We start from the raw sequence: 21,648 nt of genomic DNA, 5'->3' as shown, positions 1-21,648 counted from the left end.
TCCATATAAGACATACCAATCACATGACTTAAGGTGCATTCTCTCAAACGTATGTAGCTTTAAATGATATCTCTCTAAAGGTAAAGTTTCTATTTTGGATTCTGTACGTTTTCAAACTGTTTTATGGGTAACAGGATAGGGGTAGGGTTGCAAGGACCAATTACTAGAGCTGTCCTATGTATAATTGAATTGCTTCAAACTCCACAAACCACATAAATTACTCACACCTGAAAGAACACATGTAAGAAACATCAAACTATCTCTGATTTCAATGTATTATTTATCATCTGTGATTTTCCTATGTGATCTAGTCTGTGATGTCACAATAAAATTGACCATCTGTGATTTTCCTATGTGATCTAGTCTGTGATGTCACAATGAAATTGACCATCTGTGATTTTCCTATGTGATCTACAGTCTGTGATGTCACAATAAAATTGACCATCTGTGATTTTCCTATGTGATCTACAGTCTGTGATGTCACAATAAAATTGACCATCTGTGATTTTCCTATGTGATCTAGTCTGTGATGTCACAATGAAATTGACCATCTGTGATTTTCCTATGTGATCTACAGTCTGTGATGTCACAATAAAATTGACCATCAGTGATTTTACTGCGTAATCTACTGTTCATGATTTCAAAATATAATTGACCATCTGTGAATTTACTGCGTAGTCTTGAATCTGTGACTTCACAATATAAACATCTGTGATTTTCCTGCGTAATCTACAGTCTGTGATGTCACAATGAGATTGACCATCTGTGATTTCCCTGTGTGATCTACAGTCTGTGATGTCCGATAATATCGACCATCTGTGATTTTCCTATGTGATCTACAGTCCGTGATGTCACAATAAAATTGACCATCTGTGATTTTCCTGTGTAATCTACAGTCTGTGATGTCACAATAAAATTGACCATCTGTGATTTTCCTGTGTAATCTACAGTCTGTGATGTCACAATGAGATTGACTATCTGTGATTTTACTGTGTAATCTACAGTCTGTGATGTCACAATAAAATCGACCATCTGTGATTTACCTGTGTGATCTACAGTCTGTGATGTCACAATAAAATCGACCATCTGTGATTTACCTGTGTGATCTACAGTCTGTGATGTCACAATAAAATTGACCATCTATGATTTCCCTATGTGATCTACAGTCTGTGATGTCACAATAAAATCAACCATCTATGATTTCCCTGTGTAATCTACAGTCTGTGATGTCACAATAAAATCGACCATCTATGATTTACCTGTGTGATCTACAGTCTGTGATGTCACATTAAAATCGACCATCTGTGATTTTGTTGTGTAATATACAGTTATTGTCTGTAATTAAACATTATAACTAACCATATTTGATTTCATGGGGTCTAGTTTCTGTGATTTAGTTATATATTCCATCATCTCTGATTTAGAAATTACCCCTAAGATTTAATCAAGTTTAACAGGATGAAAGTTCATTTTCCAGTAACAACTTAAAGAATGGTAGTCACTTAAGAATGGTAGAAAATTTAAAACTTAATAATGGAAGCAACTTAAAAATAGTAAAAACTTAAATAAGTAAATACACTTTATTTATTTTACGACAATTGCAAAAAGAAATTTTCCAACTTATATTAATAACTCTTGTTGGCCTGGATAGAAGTGTGTGAAGGGTTTACTGTGGGATGAAACCAGAGTACCCAGGAAGAAACTTAAGAATGGTAGAAACTTGAGGATGGTAGAGACCTGAGGATGGTAAAGACTTGAGGATGGTATAGACTTGAGGATGGTACTTGAGGATGGTATAGACTTGAGGATGGTAAAGACGTGAAGATGGTAAAGACTTGAGGATGGTAGAGACTTGAGGATGGTAGAGACTTGAAGATGGTATAGACTTGAGGATGGTATAGACTTGAGGATGGTAAAGACTTGAGGATGGTATAGACTTGAGGATGGTAGAGACTTGAGGATGGTAGAGACTTGAGGATGGTAGAGACTTGAAGATGGTATAGACTTGAGGATGGTAGAGACTTGAAGATGGTAGAGACTTGAAGATGGTAGAGACTTGAGGGTGGTAGAGACTTGAGGATGATAGAGACTTGAAGATGGTAGAGACTTGAGGGTGGTAGAGACTTGAGGGTGGTAGAGACTTGAGGATGGTAGAGACTTGAAGATGGTATAGACTTGAGGATGGTAGAAACTTGAAGATGGTAGAGACTTGAGGGTGGTAGAGACTTGAGGATGATAGAGACTTGAAGATGGTAGAGACTTGAGGATGGTAGTGACTTGAGGATGGTAGTGACTTGAGGATGATAGAGACTTGAGGATGGTAGAGACTTGAGGATGGTAGTGACTTGAGGATGGTAGTGACTTGAGGATGATAGAGACTTGAGGATGGTAGAAACTTGAAGATGGTAGTGACTTGAGGATGGTATAGACTTGAGGATAGTAGTGACTTGAGGATGGTAGTGACTTGAGGATGGTATAGACTTGAGGATGGTATAGAATTGAGGATGATAGAGACTTGAGGATGGTAGAGACTTGAGGATGGTAGTGACTTGAGGATGGTAGTGACTTGAGGATGATAGAGACTTGAGGATGGTAGAGACTTGAAGATGGTAGTGACTTGAGGATGGTATAGACTTGAGGATAGTAGTGACTTGAGGATGGTAGTGACTTGAGGATGGTATAGACTTGAGGATGGTAGAGACTTGAAGATGGTACAGACTTGTGGATGGTGAAAATTTAAAGAACAATAGCAACTTAAGAATAGTAGAAACTTAAGAATACTAGACAGTTTGAAATGATAGAAACTGAACTTCTTTAAATGACCTTAATTTCAAACACTAAAAACTTCACCATCCATGTTTGGATAGTTCATAAACTGCTGACTCACCAAATATGTTGTTGTTATTGTTGCTGTTGACATGATGTCTCAGGAAGTCTGGACCCTTGTTACGTATTCGATCAGGTGTCATTGTAATGGATGTCTGCACTGCCATGATGACCAAAGGTCAAAACTTGACTGATACAGTCCTTGGTGGGTAGAAGGTGATTGGTCAGTGTATTCTGTCATACAGGAACCTTATCTGGTCGTGAGATGATCCTCACACCTGCCTCATGACTGTTACCTGTCCCTGCCACTCTATACACTAGGTAACCCTGAAAAACAGCATTTGATATTTAGAGACCAACAAAAAGAGACTTATCACATAAAATCCACATCACCTATACAAAAAAATAATACGAACACCTGTGATCAGACATCTTATTCTAAGCGGTCATTACATCCAATAATTATATGTGAATGCATGTGGTTTTCTGTGGTCACTTACAATTCCTCTTCGTATATTCACAATCAGTGTTAGAATAATTAACATTTAATAAGGCTTTCCGCAGTCACTTGTAGGAGGATTAAAGCTATTTTCTGTCAGAGATATTTAAACCCGGCAGATACACACATGTTCCTACAGGAAATAGAAGCCTTTTGTTGTTTAGGTATAGACAATGCATATCACTAGACTGGAGGCCAGCCAATAGGTTATAACCCGCTAAATCTTCCAGGTACAAAAAAAATATATATCTAAAGGTAAAAGATCTCTACTTAAGACCCTGGGAAAACCTTGGAATGGAGAATTAAATACAAAAAAGTCACAAAACACTTACTGTCGCTTATAAGGGCCTTTATCTTTATGAGAAAGTCTGGTAGAGCATGTGACATAAGAAGTTTATGCTGCCGATACAGTACATACCTTGTAACACCTGTATCCCGACAGTAAAACCTGTTGAACCTTAAGCACACAAACACTTATGTACTAGTCTAACATATAGGGTAGCTGTTCATATATCTATGTTATCTACCTGTTTTCAGACACACCAAGTACCCAAAATCAACACTTGGATGTATATCTGCTCCTAAAGAGATCCATGTATCAGGTTATACTTTTATAGGTTTGTCCTCGGTATACCTCTATCTTTCCTCAATCTCAAGTTAAAGTATATGCTATATATACATATGCTGTCACAGCTGATGTTAAATGATATATAGAAAGCAAAGGAAGAAAAAAAAATTCAATACCTGGAAATGATGTTTACCATGGCAACAAACAGGATGTGAAGATAGAAATCTCCATATTTCATAAAATTATGGCTTTTGATCAAATTAAAGAGACCGTTTTAAAGACACGAAAACATCTAAAATTAGAAGTATATAAAGAAGTGTCTCCTAACAATATCTTGACAAGATGTCTACTTTTACCAGTATCATCGAATTCCTGTCTGAATTTTTTTGCCAAACTGTAAGACTTTTACAGACTTTTTGTTTAGATACATTAAGATCCATATCACACAAATTACTTCCATATACCTGTATATTTCCTGGTCACTGTATCACATAAACTTGGCCAGATCTAAGAGTTGGTCCCAAGGAATCAAGCATCTCTGGTGATAGTTACAATTTGTAACCTGTTAGTAAGGATGTGGTACAACTAAACCTTATAAAGCTGTATAATGTATGGTGGTCTACATAGGCAGGGCTGGGACTAGCCTTATCAGGTACATGTAGTTCATTAATAACCAGGCCTGGCAATAACAGATAATGAGGCACCTCTGGTATACTGACCTCTCAAAGTATGGTCAGCTTAATGTCAACATTTAACTATTTTATGGGGTAATTATATAAATTTGTGAGATGATAAGAAAAACACTGTTTACTTTCCAAATTAAAGCTAAGGAAATTGGCAGAGTTTAAGATAATTAAATCTTGATCAAGGCATTGTGTAAAATTTAAATCTTGGTTATTAAAACTCCACAGGATTATGTTCAAACTATTGTAACTGATATCAGTGGGTGTTTAAGTACAACAGATATACCAGACTGAAACTAACAAAGACGGATATGTACTTCAAAATTAATAAATTGCTTTAATAGATATTCAGGTATAGTGTGACTCATGATGAACTTTCTAAATTATATATATATATATAGAGCTGTCATTCTCTTCAGGACCTGTGACTCATCAAAGCACTATATCAGTGTCTCTGGCAGTCTCATCATCTCCCTGATCAATTTACCTGTGTATGTACACGTATCTGGTACAGGTAGGACATTTCTATATTGATTATCCTAATGACTATAAACAATGACTGACCACCATCACACAGGAGCCGATCATCCAATTATCAAGGAACTCATTTGAACAAGGAAATTAATTCATTCTTGGTATGCGTTTTCAGACATTAAGAAATATAACATAGTACAATTTTTACCAGTAAAATGTAAAACAAAATCCTTTTTGTTAGAACTTCTGACATGTTTTTTAATGTGTCACATTCCATCAAATTGGTAGGAAAATTCATGTGCAGCTGTGGACCAAAAAATCCAAAACAGAACAATGGAAGTTTTTCATAAAGTTATGAATACATCTATAGAATCAGTGTTAAGTAGATGGATGAACAGACAATTGGAAAAGTTAAGACAAATTGAACACTAGCTCATCAGGATAATGGTCATTGTCTAAAACGAAACTAATTATACCAAAACAAAATTTCTGTTTTCATATAAACTTAAAACGTTATTGCTTATATAATGAAAATATGCTCATTGTATACATAACATTTTTACCAGTAAACCTGTCCAAATATTTAGCAGACTTCACCCTGAGTCACAACAACTCGCTATACTGTTTATAGTGTGCCACTGTTTATTACTTCTGCCATGTTGAAATTGGAAATGATATAACTATAAAACTACCTGATTTACCTGTAAACCAATTGTGTACCTGTATACCTGTTTTATACAGCACAGGTGTGGCTGACTATGGAATTACCTGAATGTGATATAACTCACAACTTGAATATCTGGGTTAACATTGTATCTATTTTTTGTGATGGTGTAATACAGCTGTTTATCAGACACAACACAGGACTAGTCACTGGTCAAGGTCACCCATACCTGTATTAGTACAATAGTAGGTCACATAATCCACTGTGGGCTGCTGTTGACTAAAATACATGCAATCCCTTGATATCACGTGTACAGTGCAGTATTTTTTTTGAGGGGTAGGGGTTTGGGTGGGGTAGATATCTCTTTTTATATGAAATTGATATTTCACTATCACTTAGGTACCGGTAAATAACTCCTATATGGTCCCATTCATGTTTCTTATGTTACATTATAGTAAAATATGACAGAGATATTTGTGTTACAGTGGACTTGAAATAATATTATGCAGAATAAACTGCCAGATATATAAAGAAAATACATTTAATTAAATGCTGAAGTGTTTAGATCAAATGTTTTGAAAATAAAAACTGGACATAGAGAATTAATTACCTACAATCATAAACAATTAACCAAACAAACATACAAAAAATGTCTGGACTGACCACAACTTATTACTCCTGTCAACAATAGCCATGACTATAATGGACAATCATAAGAGAAATACACCTAGACAGTGACCACCAGTATTCATCACATTAGTTTACAGAACAAGGGTTATCTGCACTTACAAGTTCATTAGGCCAGCAGGTACAAATGCTTTTAGTCGTTAGTCCAAAGAAAGTATTATACAGATCAGCTAACTCTATAATGGGTTTGTGTTAAGCAGGTCTAATTATAAAGGTACACATAGACTGCTATGTTTGTGATCTGTGTACCATTTTCAAAAACAATGGTAGTATCTAATAGCCCAGGCTGCTTCCTTATCAATCTACCATTAATTTGTTTTGCTGGTTCAGGTTTTCCTTTTTTTTCAAAGTAACATATATTTAATTCAATTCAATCAATATTGCCCTTAGCTTTGTAGTTCATCAGTTAAAGATACAATATATGCAGGTGGAAACAAAGAAACACAAACCTTCTCATCTACACATTTATCATTTACCAAAGAGGAAATTCAACATATTACCCATGTACATTTAAATCATTTCTTTACTTTTTACTCTCATACTGAAAGTTGAATGAATTAAAAGGTCCATTAGAATAACATTTATTGATGAAACACTTCCTTAAATCTGCATATCATTCACATTTAATTATGAAATTCATCTCCCATGCAGACCATGAAGTTAACCTAGCCTGAACAGACCCATGGTAATGTAAATCCCGTCCAAACAGACTGATGTGACTACATGTTGCTTAACAAACCAATTAGACTAAATCTATCTAAAAAGTCCCCAAATACAGGAGGAAATGGCAGACCAATTCGACTAAACCTGTCTTATTGGTTCCCTTGTACAGGAAGAGATGGCAGATCAATTAGACTATGTTGTCCTAACAGTCCTGTAGTACAGGAAGAGGTGTCAATTAGATTTACCCTGTCTAAACAGTCCCCTATAATACAGGAGGAGCTGGCAGACTGATTTACACTGTCTAAACAGTCCCCTAGTTCTAAAGGAGGAGATGGCAGACCAATTAGACAAATCCTGTCTAAACAGACCCCTAGTACAGGAGGAAATGATTATAACACTATGATCACTATTCTAAATATCCCTGTCAGCAGTATGTGTTTACCTGTACAAACTTTTTTGTGGACCTATAGGTATCTGATAGATACTATCAACTGTAGCTATTACAAAATGAAGTATAAACTACGTGTTTGTATTTTTCCTCACTAAAACAGGCAGATGACGGTTTCCTAGTTGTCTGACTCTATAACTAATTTTAAGGGTGGTCAGGTGGCGCAGTAGTAACACACTCGCCTTTCACCTAGTCGTCTAGGGTTCGACTCCTGGAACGGACGTGAAAAGGTAAGGGTCACCTGCCCGACCATGTGGGTTTCCTCCCACAATAAGACCCCTCACACGCTTACATCTGGGCCAACAAGAGTGATTAGTATAAGTTGAAATAACTTGTTTTGCCATTGATGTAAAATAAATAAAGTTTATAGTTAACTGATTTTAAGGCACATGACTGTTAGTGCAAAACATTAGAATTTATTTTCTTAAATCACTTAAAACAGATGAAAATTTATGGTTCAGCTGACCTAAGTTTCTTTAAGTAAATCAGAATAAAATACATCTGTTACATTTCCCGTCAACACATAGCTAGGTTGTAAAGATAAGTGAAGGCACCTCTAACAGGGTATTCGGTGGCATCATGGACAATGTATTTCCCCTTTTACAAGATAGTTTGAGTTGGATTTCTCGAGAAATATCATATGGGGTAATCGGCTTGCTTTTTCCAAGTTTTGCAGTAATATCCAAAATAAAATCGATAAGACTTTCTAAATTGCATGAAGTTGCTATTTTTAGCCGTTTCTACTAATTAAGCAATACACAAAATACAAAGGTACTGTTTACCTTTTAATAGTAATCAGTGGTTTGATGAAGACAGAGCAGTGCTACTTAATTGTTTTTTTTTCAGGTGTGCACAACTGCTTTATAAACTAATTCTAACAAAACAACAAAATTGATCGCCTGACCTAAAACAGTTTTAAAAGTATATCAAACAATATTTTAACATGAACTCTGAAGGTAGGACTTATTTTAATAGAGAGAAGAAGACATGTAATATTCACTTAGCCAATATGTTGTGTACAATCACACAGGTATGACAGACATTTTACATATCATTAGTGATGTATAGCTCGGAGGTAAGTTTGTCAGCTGATCTTCAGCGCAGATATTGCCTGTAAGTCTTACCTTTCTAAGGTGGTGTTCAACAGGGACTGTTATAGGAACCTGTACTCCCAGTCTAAGCTAATATTTTGATTCTGGATCACAATTTAACAACTCTTTTAAACACACAAAAGTAATGTGCCAGTTCACCTGGGCAGGTGATCAACTGGTACACAATCAGATAACTTAGTATCAATGGAACTTGACTGAAATTTCTACAGGGTGAAGTAAACCTGTCTCTGAAATGTAAAACCTCTGTCCTTAGAATGTCTCCGTCTCCCAAGGTGATGAGTAGTGTCCTACTAATGCACCTTCACTTTACTGAGGAAATACACAGTGTCACAAAACTCCATCTATGTATCAATAGTATTGTCCCACATTCCCTTACATACAAACTTCACTTAAAAAGTTGTTGTCAACAATCTGTTATCAAATAATAAATCTAAACCAAACATATCAATATGTGACAGCAAACTTGTGGTGAAAATCATCTTTATAGCAGTCTACAAACTGTATGCACAAAGACATAGGTACACAGTCATCAAAGCTCGGTCAACTTTAACAGCTGTTGTGATCGAAGGTGTAAACGTAATCACAGGTGTTGTGTCTACATGGATATCTGTGTGGAGTAAATAGTCTTTCTGTTCATATTTACCTGTCAACTGGTCAGCGGTCTGGACCGTCCTAATCCAAGGTCTGTAACATCCACGACATACAATACAGGGACGGACAATTTAGGACATGTGTCTACCTGACGAACGTAGGACTGGGGAATTTTCCACAACAATTACACCAGGTAGATAATATATGGCCCACGACAGACTTAGTCATGCTCACATAGTCACATGTAAACACAGAGTTAGCAATCTACCCATGATTTTGGGCATTTCCGTTCTGTGTATAAATAGCTGGAGTATCTACCTGTGATCTGATTAACATGTAAATAACAACAGGTAATCAATACTCAAATGATCTAATAATAGGTAAAATTAGTCATATCTGTCTACATTCCAATCCAGTGTTTTGAGACAGAACATGAATAAATCATCCCATTCAAAGAAATAAAGTTCTGAAAATAAATGACAAGAAAACCTTACACTAATTAATTGAAGTGATAAGAAAGTTTAATTAAAAACATCTGACATATCTAATGTACATGGAAAATGTATCTAATTTGTTAATTGTGATTGTATGTAATATTGTTGATCACTGATAGTTTTTGTAATATAAAATCAGTTTGTTTACTAAACATATAGTAAACAAACTATCTTTTATTACTTTATCCTTGTGACTAGAAACGAGTGCCTGTGCTTTTGGACATCTGATCCGTATTCCATCTAAATAATGACTTTAACTATAAGACATCTTACTGCAACAAAATCAAGTTACAATATATGAATAATTATGACCAATTCATTACTTGGTTTCTTAATCATATGCATTGCTTTGAAAATGATATGCATACTATAGAAAAATGAGTTATGTAAACTATGAAATTGTTTAAACTTAACAGATATTATAGGAAATGAGGATCCTTTTGTCATCTCCTCTTTGTAGATCTAGAACATTAACTTAAGATATAAAAAAACACACCAACATTGTAGTGAACAAGGAAAAATTGACATACCTGTGAAAAATGAAGAGCTTATGCAGATCCTATAAAAATGGATGAGGCACAACGAGCCTTTATTGCTAAATCCCGGTAATAAGCCCATCTGCGTGTTGCATCCCCTTCCCCTCCTTCCCCCTCCAGATATTCACTGTAGGATAATTATGGTTTTCAGATTTGAAAATTTTAATCATTATAGACTTTGGTTAATGGTGTCTACCAATTTCCATGCATACTATCAACCAAATATCAAGATTTTGCAGGGGCCTCTTGGTCTTTTAGAAGAACGTTGTGTTTTAAGATTTTTGCTCATTTAATTAGACACTTTTGACCTTCACAAGGGCCAAAGTACTTCATTTGAAAAAATTGGTAGCTTGTTATCCTAATGACCATTTAAATGACCTTATATTGAATATTGTTCGGTTATATATATAGGGAAAACATGATGCTTATTAAATAATGGACACAAAGAAAGATAAAGCATGGGCGTGGGCAGAAGCTTACTTGCCTTTCTGGTATATGTAGGTGATAACCTATAAAACAATAGAAGGAATCCACAGGTATCAGGGCTACAGTTACATTTCCTCAGTTATATATCGGTTGATAATCTAAGATGAAGTTTTCAGTATCTATCAATACATATGATAACGCATAAAACACAAGTGAAGGTCCTCCAGGCAATAAGCCAAGTTATAACTACAGGGCACCTTGTCATTATGTTATCTCATCAAACCACTACTCAATTAACAATACCAAGCTCCATAACCATCTACATAGCAATTACATGACTAGCAATCGCACAAATTTCTCACCAAAGTCATATTTTATTAATGTAATTTAAAAGTCATCTAAGTCACTAATAAACATTTCACATCTTATCAATTTGTGAAAATGTGCATAACTTTTGATTATGTTTCATAGCATATGTTCAACAAAAATTAGCAAGAGGCATAGCAGCCTTGATGGAATATTGATTATAAAGGTTAAAGGGTAAGTAGCATTCAAGTGCCATGAAAAAGGAATAAAGACATTGATGATAGTAAGCCAGTGTCAATACATGCATACCATCAACACTGTCATCCTATACTAATAAATCTTAGTTATTTCCAGTGGGAAATAAACAATGTTATGCTCAAATATGTCATTTTTCTATAAAAATTACAGTAAATCCCAGAAAGAATGTGAGGCCCATTTTGGTAATCAAAGCACCTTAAGATGCTTCCATCAATGAAACCATTTGATTCTAACATACCTGGGTGTCGAGAAGAAGTTTTTCAAAATCTGAATCAATTTGACCATTCTTGTCTCCACCCCTCAGGCCTCTGTGGGTTGGGGGACCATTTAATTCACTAATTTGGTTAATTTTAGGCCAGGTAAGGTTTCTGCAAAATTTCATTGAAATCAGTTCAGGGGTTTTTGAGAAGAAGTCAAAAATGTTAAATTGTTTACGGACCCACAGCGCCAGAGGTGATTGCGACAGGTCACCATGAAACTTTGGTCTCAGGTGACCAAAAACCCAGAGAAAACAAAAACAATTTCTGTTTAAAATTTGACCTTATCACCCTCATCAAATGAGTTCACCAGGTGCACTAGAAACACATTTTTGTGATAACAAACTAGAGTGGCAGTTAAAGTTTAATTAACAAATTCTATGTTTAAAATTTGCATTACAATCACTGCTGTACTAATCAATAAAAAATCTCAGCAATGATTTCTGTAGCGTATATCACTTAAGTGCATGAATCCATGAAAGCACGTCACATGACAATCAGTATTTAGCTCAGTCAGTATCCAATGCACGCTGTTAACCTGTAGTTGTTTAGTTTCAAGTGTCTTATCAGACCAATCCTCAAATATTGTGGTGTTGTTTTCTGTACTGGATTTAGATAGCAATAGAGGCTTTAGAATGTTAAAAAACACAGAGGAATGAATTTATACCTTATTCTTCAAATAAACCCACAGGTCAAACACATTACTATATGATTTTAGTCAGGCGGTGAGCTAATTACAAATCAATGAAAGAGTATCTTACAGTAGTTGTTACTGTAAGAATCCAGTTATCATATCTGTGAACTCATCATTTTGTGGAAGATGGGAGTCTCAAGCAGGACGACAATATTTTTTTTCTGTTAACTAAATATATCCATCTATCATTGAGAAAGTTTGTCTGGTTCTAACACTAAGATTGTGTGTCTGATACTGAAATATGTAAATGATCCATCCTAGAGATCAGTAACAGTTACGATATATATATATAAACCCAGTAAATTTCAAAACATGAAAGTTGATAATCAGTATCTAGGTATCACGCCCAAGTCCTGTTTATGATAATACAACCTTGATGTCAACCTACCATTCTATCATCCTATCATGCCATCCATCCCTCTACTCCCCTTCACTTAACATCTTACTTTCTTACTCGCTTTACGAAAGCCAGAGAAACTAGAATGTTTGTCTTCATTTGTGAATTTATGTGAAGAGTATCACTGCATAATTTATAAAGGCACAGATGAGTTTTACAATAATTTTTTATTGTTTTTTTCTATTTTTTTTAACTTGCATAAATTACTTCCCTTGGCAAAGTCATCAGTTTTACCTCTTTGACAGCAATATTGATCGAGCTAAATCACAGTAGCCACAGATTGTGAATAAAAGCTTAGACTTTTAAAGAACTTAAGCACTGTTCAGTCAACAAAATGCACAGTAAGATTCTGTTTTCCAAACTACAATACAACTACAGTAACATAGTTTTTATTTGCACCTAACTATTTCATTCCAAGTTGTTATTACATGTCCAAGAATTAGTGTTGCTCAATCCAACTTCCAGATATTTTCATTACCACCTGTGGGACATAACAAATTGTTATAGACAACTTACAAAGAAACTGTTTAAACCAAAATAAACATCAAATAAAAAATCGCAAACATGATACTTATTTGATTCAAAATGGAAGTGACAAAAAGTAGCAACCACCTGCTTAAGAGATGTCTGGCACAGAAATCCTCCCTTTGTGTAAACATTATAACTAGTGGCAGTAAGGATGTGAGTGTGGAATATACAGACCTTTCGACTCTCTTCAATATGTATTTTCTCTCACTTCCATTGTGATGCTGTGATCCCTGTAAGTGAAAACAGTGATTTAACAGCAGAGTGACCATCAGTTATGTACGAACATCTAACATTCTAACTACATGCCACTTAACAAAAAACATCTGCAGACATTCTATTCCTACAATTTCAGTACTTTAACGCTATGGAAAATCTAGAACAAAATCTGCAAAAAAATGGAGAATGTTGCACATGTGTTCTTGTTTACACTAAATGTGTGCTATGCATGATGTAACAGTGTAGAAGGAAAAGCTCCCCTTCCCATCTTCCACCAATCAATCTACCATTATACATACATTCTCCTTCAAACTTAATGTACATAGGCCCGTTATATAACTAATTAAATCTCTTTTTATTATGTTCATCATGGATGACGTGAATACAAACCAATTTCATTTTCTGCAGAATAATTAAAGAGTTTTTGGCAGTCGGCTGTAACATACAGGAGTATCATATATCTCCCGAGTTTGTGAGAGTTAATACCGAGACGAAGTTAGGTTGATGTTTATTTAGGTACAACTTTTAGAAGCTACATCCCAAGTATGGGCTTGATGGAGCTTCCTAAGTACACCCACGTTCTACTGAAAAATCTTCAATGTTTTCTTCATACACACTTTTCAGTATTACAGCTGCCTTTTATTGACAGCATTATAGGATAAACCATGTAATGTGTAACATTTTACATATCAACATCAAAATCAATCTTTATTTATATTTTACAAACAAGATATTTCTGTAAACAAGAAAATTTCTGTGATACAAATGCCTTCATTCTCATTCATTATTCATAACTATCAACATTTTCTAATTTTATAAAAGTTGTCAATTTGACTTTTGACTTTTTAAACTTTGACTGAATACCAACTTAGGACAGTTAAGAGTAGAACTTAATGTTCTGATACTATGGGGATGAACCATGTACAGATTCTCAAGAAATGACAAGTTCAAACCGCATACAGGACACAGTTTAAGGATGTAAAGTGACAGGACACAAAGGGATAAATGGACAGTTATATCCCATCCAATAAACCACAAGCTTACACTTTGTTATGGAAACAAAATTATGGCCAATACAAAAATGGAACCAAATGCAGTGTTTTTGTTATATAATGTACAATTGCCAATTGACATAATGGACTCTACCTATGCCCGTGACACCATTGATGATTGGTCAGTTATTAGAGAATTCAATACTGCAATTAGTCTGAATTTATGTCATTGCTGTGAAGAAGAGAACTCAATTTCCAGGCAAGAAGGATTGAATATCTCTTGCAGTTGTTTTAAACAGGTTTGAACTGTAGTGAGCAAGCAATTGCATATACGACTGTAAACAGATTTCTCCTATTTCATTAAATTGGTAACCTCTGACTTTATATCTGGCTGCATTACTCCATAGATTGTATTGATGTTTTATTTTAGTGGTAGTATAGCCTATGGGTTGAAATCCAATTTATTTTGTTTGTTGCCCCTTGAAGATTTAACTGGTAAATCAATTTGATCTGTGGCTCTATATGCCCCGGCAAATAGGTTTCAGTCTAGTTCAGTTTATGACACCTTTTAGATTCGATCCAATTCATTTTTTTCATCACATCTAAATATAAGTTTCAACACAAAATCATTTTGTGTTCCCAGCTGAAAACTGACTCTTTTTTTTTGAAGAACCTCTGTTTCAAACTTAATGATTGGCAAAAAATAAATCCAATCTTTGACTGAATTTACATGAAATGTGCATTACTAGCTGTGCTTAAAACCCATCTCTTTCCTAGCTTTACCGATTGTTCCTGAAATTATTGTATGGTTTATTATGAGATTTGTCCTTTGTAGAATAATACATGATATAACTCTACTATTTCTGAAGGACCTGTGCCATGACATTGGCCTTGATACTGTACAAGGAGTAGTTCCATCGTTAAGTGTCTTTGTGATGCAGATGATGATGTTTTACTTGAGACTTGAAGTATTATGGAATATTTGGTGGTGTCACTGGAGCAGTTCCACTAAAAAAACACATCACAACCCAAAAACGTGGTGAAAGGTATTCTTATCACAAAACTGGAATAGAAAATTAAAAAAAAATATTGCAAGGATCAAAATTATGACCAGTACACAGTTTCTAGGTGATGGCAACATATATCATGTTCCCTCAAGATATTCAGTAATGACCCAACAAGACATCCCAGGGGCCAACACATAGTGATTCTGAGTCTGGATAAGGGCTTACTTACAGATAGTGAAATATCAATAACTCTTCATTCTTTTGAACAGCAAATTATATGGGTTGGCTTATTACCAGGCTAGGGCTTGCTTATCAAAAGATAAATTTGGTAATATGAGAAGTCTCTATTTATTTGAATTCATGGATCAGAACTACAAGTAAGGGGATATATATTTTCCACTTATCTATGATGGTAATTCAGAATATTTAAGAAATTTTAAGAAACTGCATTAAATTTGCAGCCAGATCTAACTTAATCATAAGATGTCATATATGAGTCAGTGTTTTAACATGCATAAGTTTGATCACTTGGGCCTTGAATATAGGTCAAGGTAATTTGTTTGAAAAAAAATTTGGGCTTCATCCCAGGAACAGTAAAATCAAATATTTTGGATAACTTTCCTCTCTTTTTATTGAAAAGTGCACTAGCCTGGAATAGCTCACTTCAATATTTGGAGACTGTTATTGGGAAAAGTGAACAACAACGTTTGTTAAGTGTATAGGAGTTATTCCCCTTCGAGCCCAATAACACTGGTACTCTGCCTGTAAACTTTTGTTAAAGATGAAAGAGTTATCCCCCTTCGTAAACAAGGCCTACATATCCATTATGGAGGGTAAAATAATAATTCCAGAAATTTTGCGTATTGCGTTTTGCCACACCCTTTAAACTCTGTCAAACCGCCTCAAATATGATACCTTTAAAAATGCAACCTCAAAAGTGCTCGCTAACGAAACAGTACACCTGTGTGATCACCTGGATAATAACCACGACACTGGAGAGCCGAGTAAAGCACGTTTATAATAAACAATATATATGCAGTTGCTACACTAATTTTATATACACCTAACATACTATATACAAGGTGCACAATCCGAAGACCTACCTTGACACCATCGTCAGAAACAAAACAGCCGCCTTTATATTATACCTTCATAGGTAACGGAGATTTCTTAGAAGGGACATAACTCTTTATCAGATGTACTAGGTGTACTATGAAAAATAGTATAAAGTAAAAAAACAGCTATATAAATAGGGAATCTAACAATATTTCTATTTTCAATACGCTATTTTTTCCCCGCATGATTATATCTAACTTTTGCAATGCCACAAGAATTGATATTATTGTCAAAAAAACCCCTCTGAATATGTAACAATATAAAACACATTATTTAAAACATTGATAACGTCATTATGTTTATATATATAATATAGAAAATAATAAAACCACAAACAATTGGTACTTTTTATCTATATATGTACCAGACATTGCGAGTTATAGCACTCCGTGCACGAGGAGGGGAGAGCCTCCGTGTCCGTTTCCCAATGAAAGATGTACCAGGTTTCTCACTGTTGTAAAATATTTTACACATGCAACTAGTGTGACAAGATTTTTTGTTGTTGTGTTTTTTCTTTCTTCTTATCCTACTTCAATAGTGCAAAAGAAGTTACATTGATGAATTCCAACGGTGTCCTGAAAAGTTTTTTTTCTCTCAGTTGGTGGGTTATAAACGTGTTACTCTGGCCTAGTTTTTAACAATACATACAGACATAGCAGTTGTAAACATTTTCGGGTTGATAAGTAAAATATAGAAGTTCAAATATTACAACCAGTGAAATATGTGACCTTTCGATGTTTGACAGTGAAATATCACTGGCCTGTATATATACAGTGTACGAGATGGTAATATGATCCATTTTATTCTTCCCTGTAATTCTCCATTATCTATTAGTAAGAAACGATTCATTTGACAAATTAGCAATTAATTTATTTAGAACAACTTGCTTTTCAATTTTCGGGACAATTGTATTCGATTTGGTCGATGCATTATTATTGCTAATCACACAGCAATGCCGGGCTGTTTCTAGAAAGTGTGTTTGTTTATATACAAGTAAGAAACTTATACACGTGGAATACACTGTCAATGCTAAGCAGACTACTGTGACAGTAGTGAGAAAGTTTTAACTTATTTAACGTATAAATACACTAGGATGAAAAGCAGCATTACGAAATACGACAAGTCTGACCGAATTAGGTGGTAACAACTTGAACCATCCCCAAGAAAGCCAATTTGATTATACTTTGACCAATACCTCTCATTTTCCAATTGCACCACCCCTTACACCAGAAGATGGGCGGTTGTACGGAGAAACGGACAAGAGGTTCGGGGTTCGACTCCATGAACCTTCAGAAAGCTACGGAAACCAAAGAAGGCGGGACATTTATCGGATTTGAGCGTAAAAAATCCGGGAAATTAAAGAAACTCTAACAGATCATGCCACATAGAAAAATCATATCGGTGCATTGGACAATTCTAAAGTAGAGCACAGAGAAAACAATCTTTTCAAGTGGCAGATCAAGGAAGTCATCTGGATACAGAGGGTCAGCACTGAACAGCGAATCTTGTTGTCACTAAGGTCGAATATTGGTTAAACAAAGCGGGCCGAATTGACTAAAGTACATTGTACCATCCTGTGTATATGTTTTTTTCTCTTTAATCTGTTTACCATGTCTTAACACTATTTTCGACCTTAAAGTATATAGGATTATAGTACAGGCGAAAAAGTTGGTCGACATGTTACACTCTAATCTTCAAATGGTTGTGTCGTAAAACAATTTTATAGATAACTTCACTTATAATTACATGGTTTATTTAAGTGACGATGAACGAATTAGTCCTATGTAGAGAGCTTTTTCGGCCCCTGTTTTGGAAAATTATCTTTTAATTTTAATATGAACTGGTAACATGGTAAGAATAATCTTGGTGTTTTCAGAAGGGGAAAAGAGACAAAGTATCATTTAAAGAGGTATGGTGTTTAACGATGCCGGAGTCCTTGTTTCCCATCACCGCCTTGGCCGATATAGATGATCAATGACAACGGACGAACGTGATTTTGGATTCACTGTAACTATAAACCATGAACGTCCTCACAGCGGTGTCTTTACCGAGTTACCGTATGTAACTATAAACCATGAACGTCCTTACAGCGGTGTCTTTACCGAGTTACTGTATGTAACTATAAACCATGAACGTCCTTCTGGCGGTGTCTTTACCGAGTTACCGTATATAACTATAAACCATGAACGTCCTTACAGCGGTGTCTTTACCGAGTTACTGTATGTAACTATAAACCATGAACGTCCTTACAGCGGTGTCTTTACCGAGTTACTGTATGTAGCTATAAACCATGAACGTCCTCATAGGGTGTCTTTACCGAGTTACCGTATGTAACTATAAACCATGGATGTCCTTACAGCGGTGTCTTTACCGAGTTACTGTATGTAGCTATAAACCATGAACGTCCTCATAGCAGTGTCTTTATCAAGTTACCGTATGTAACTGTAAACCACGAACGTCCCTATAGCGGTGTCTCTACCGAGTTACCGTATGTCGCCGTCTAAATTGTGATAAAAGCGTCATACATCAAAATAACAAAAAATGAATAACGTATATAAAACGTCCCTTACATATTATTTTGAATGAATAAATATGTTTGCAGCACAAGAGGATTGACAGCATGTTTTCCCCAGTAAATATTTGTACTTGTCTGTATTGACAGCAACTACAAATGTATTTAGGTGTAGCAGGGCCAGAACCATGACTAGGAAAGCGAATCAAAGACGGCGTCCATTGGTTGTGGGGCTGTGAGACATGTACACATTTTTTTGTTGCCTACAGGTTTTTCGTCTCTTTTACTCGTCCTTTTTTGTTCTTGTGAACGTAAAATACAGGTATATTAACACGGATGTCCTTACCTGGTGAAGATTATGCGACCGAAACAACAAAAACGGTTATTTCTTGTTCTTACAGTTACAACAAAATTTATTGGCAGATTTAGATTCGTACTCTTAGTATGAATGCAACACTTCATTTTAGTAATGAAAACAGCAGATGACTAATCATTCTGATCTATCAGAGTTATTGCCCTTTGTTCAACTCTAATGGCACAGCCGTTGGGGATTGAAAATGATGACGTCTGAGCGCTGTAGGGGAGCTTGGGAATCAAACCTCATTCGCGTACTGGAATAGCAAGTCGTTGAACCACTGAACCAATGCGTCTGTAGTGACATAATCTATGTTAACTTTTATTGACGATTTGGATATAGATGAGGGGTGTGAAGTACGCTTATGTGGCGCTAACATTAATCAAGTCTTATCTAAACAGACAAACAGCAAACTTCGTCCTCGAATTTCGACACATACCAATATGTTGCTAAATTAGATTTTGGAAATTGAAAGTATGGATCTGAGATGAAATTAATGTATATTTTAGCGCACGTCTACGGATTAGATTGAATGGCGTGATCTAATTTATAAAAGCAGTGCCAGCCTGCGTTGTGTTGCATGAGAAGAGGATTTCTTTTCATCGGATAAGTAGTACCAAAATTAAAATTCAAAGATTTTTTTTATTCCATCAGCTGTACTCTTGAACAGAACGTATACGCCTTTTAATTTACTTGGCGAATTGTTCATAATGAATTTTAAATGTCAACATATTCCAGGTAACTTGTAAAAAAAGTTGTTTCGTCATTTTGAGCCGTTCTGAGTTTATCTTGAAGTAATACCATTCACAACAGAGGCAATCGCAGCGTGTTACTTAAGAAATATATGGTTCTATGGTAAATTGTTATGTACTACAAAACAGGTTCTTCTACATGTGGTTAATATGCCAAGTTAAGAAATATTGTAGGACATGTGTAATCTCACTAATGCCTTAAATAAATGATATCAAACGAATACTTATTAAAACGTACCGCGTTCAAATCGAAATTTGTATGGCATACAGGGAAATAGTTTTCTCTTGTATATGTCACCTAGCCATTTTACGTCTCTCCCATACAGCAGTTCGGCGACTATCGTGCTGTTTCTACATCTACAAAATCATATACAATAGCGTCGCTGATGATTCGTTTAGACCAAGATTGACTTACAATTACGTTTGTACTTTTGTCTGAGAATGGTTTGTATAAGTGCACTTGGCGTTCACTTTAAAAACAAACGGTGTTTGTCAAGTGTTAAGTAATCAGAAGTTAACATCACTCAATGAAATACCTGAAGACGAAAACTACTAATCACACTTCATTTCTTAATCAATCAGAAAATGGAAGAGCATCTGTCACTAAGTGTGAATGTTTTATAAACATAACGTAATAAGAGTTGACTACATAATACATCTATACAGGTGACTACGTCATACAACTATACAGGTGACTACGTAATACAACAATACAGGTAACTACGCCATACAACTATACAGGTGACTACGCCATACAACTATACAAGTGACTACGTCATACAACTACACAGGTGACTACGCCATACAACTATACAGGTGACTACGCCATACAACTATAAAGGTGACTCCGTAATACAACTATACAGGTGACTCCGTAAGACAACTATAAAGGTGACTACGTAAGACAACTATACAGGTGACTACGCCATACAACTATACATGTGACTACGCCATACAACTATACAGGTGACTACGTAATACATCTATACAGGTGACTACGTAATACAACTATACAGGTGACTACGTCATACAACTATACAGGTGACTACGCCATACAACTATACAGGTGACTACGTCATACAACTATACATGTGACTACGTACATGTAATACAACTATACAGGTGACTATGTAAGGCAACTACACAGGTGACTACGTAAGACAACTATACAGGTGACTACGCCATACAACTATACAGGTGACTACTTTATACAACTATACAGGTGACTACGTAAGACAACTATACAGGTGACTACGTAAGACAACTATACAGGCGACTCCGTAAGACAACTATACAGGTGACTACGTAATACAACTATACAGGTGACTACGTAATACAACTATACGGGTGACTACGCCATACAACTATACAGGTGACTACGTACATGTAATACAACTATACAGGTGACTATGTAAGACAACTATACAGGTGAGTACGTAATACAACTATACAGGTTGACTACGTTATACAACTAGACGGTTGACTACGTAATACAATTTTTTCAGCTGATTACTACTATTTTCTTCAAAGAAAAATCATACAAACACTGATGCTTTATCTGCGAGCCAATCGTGTTCAATGCAATAG

General features: G+C 35.4%; 1 protein-coding gene across 1 annotated transcript in view; it reads right to left on the bottom strand.

Moving 5' to 3' along the window:
- The window catches only part of LOC132563129 (protein FAM110B-like), a 34,485-nt gene extending 21,097 nt beyond the window's left edge, over positions 1 to 13,388 (bottom strand). Inside the window, exons 1-2 of the mRNA XM_060227888.1 lie at positions 13,286 to 13,388; positions 2,888 to 3,153 (exon numbers count right to left, since the gene is read on the bottom strand). Coding sequence (XP_060083871.1) covers positions 2,888 to 2,993 — 106 coding nt within the window. The 5' untranslated portion in view covers positions 2,994 to 3,153; positions 13,286 to 13,388. The remainder of the gene's footprint in view (positions 1 to 2,887; positions 3,154 to 13,285) is intronic.
- Between the last annotated feature and the right edge of the window lie 8,260 nt (positions 13,389 to 21,648).

This window comes from Ylistrum balloti, unplaced genomic scaffold (assembly GCF_031769215.1).
Source record: "Ylistrum balloti isolate Yb309-2 unplaced genomic scaffold, AGI_CSIRO_Ybal_v1 Utg371600, whole genome shotgun sequence".
Lineage (NCBI taxonomy): Eukaryota > Metazoa > Mollusca > Bivalvia > Pectinida > Pectinidae > Ylistrum > Ylistrum balloti.
Note: the sequence above shows the minus strand (reverse complement) of the source record. Positions and strands in the feature narration are given on the sequence as shown.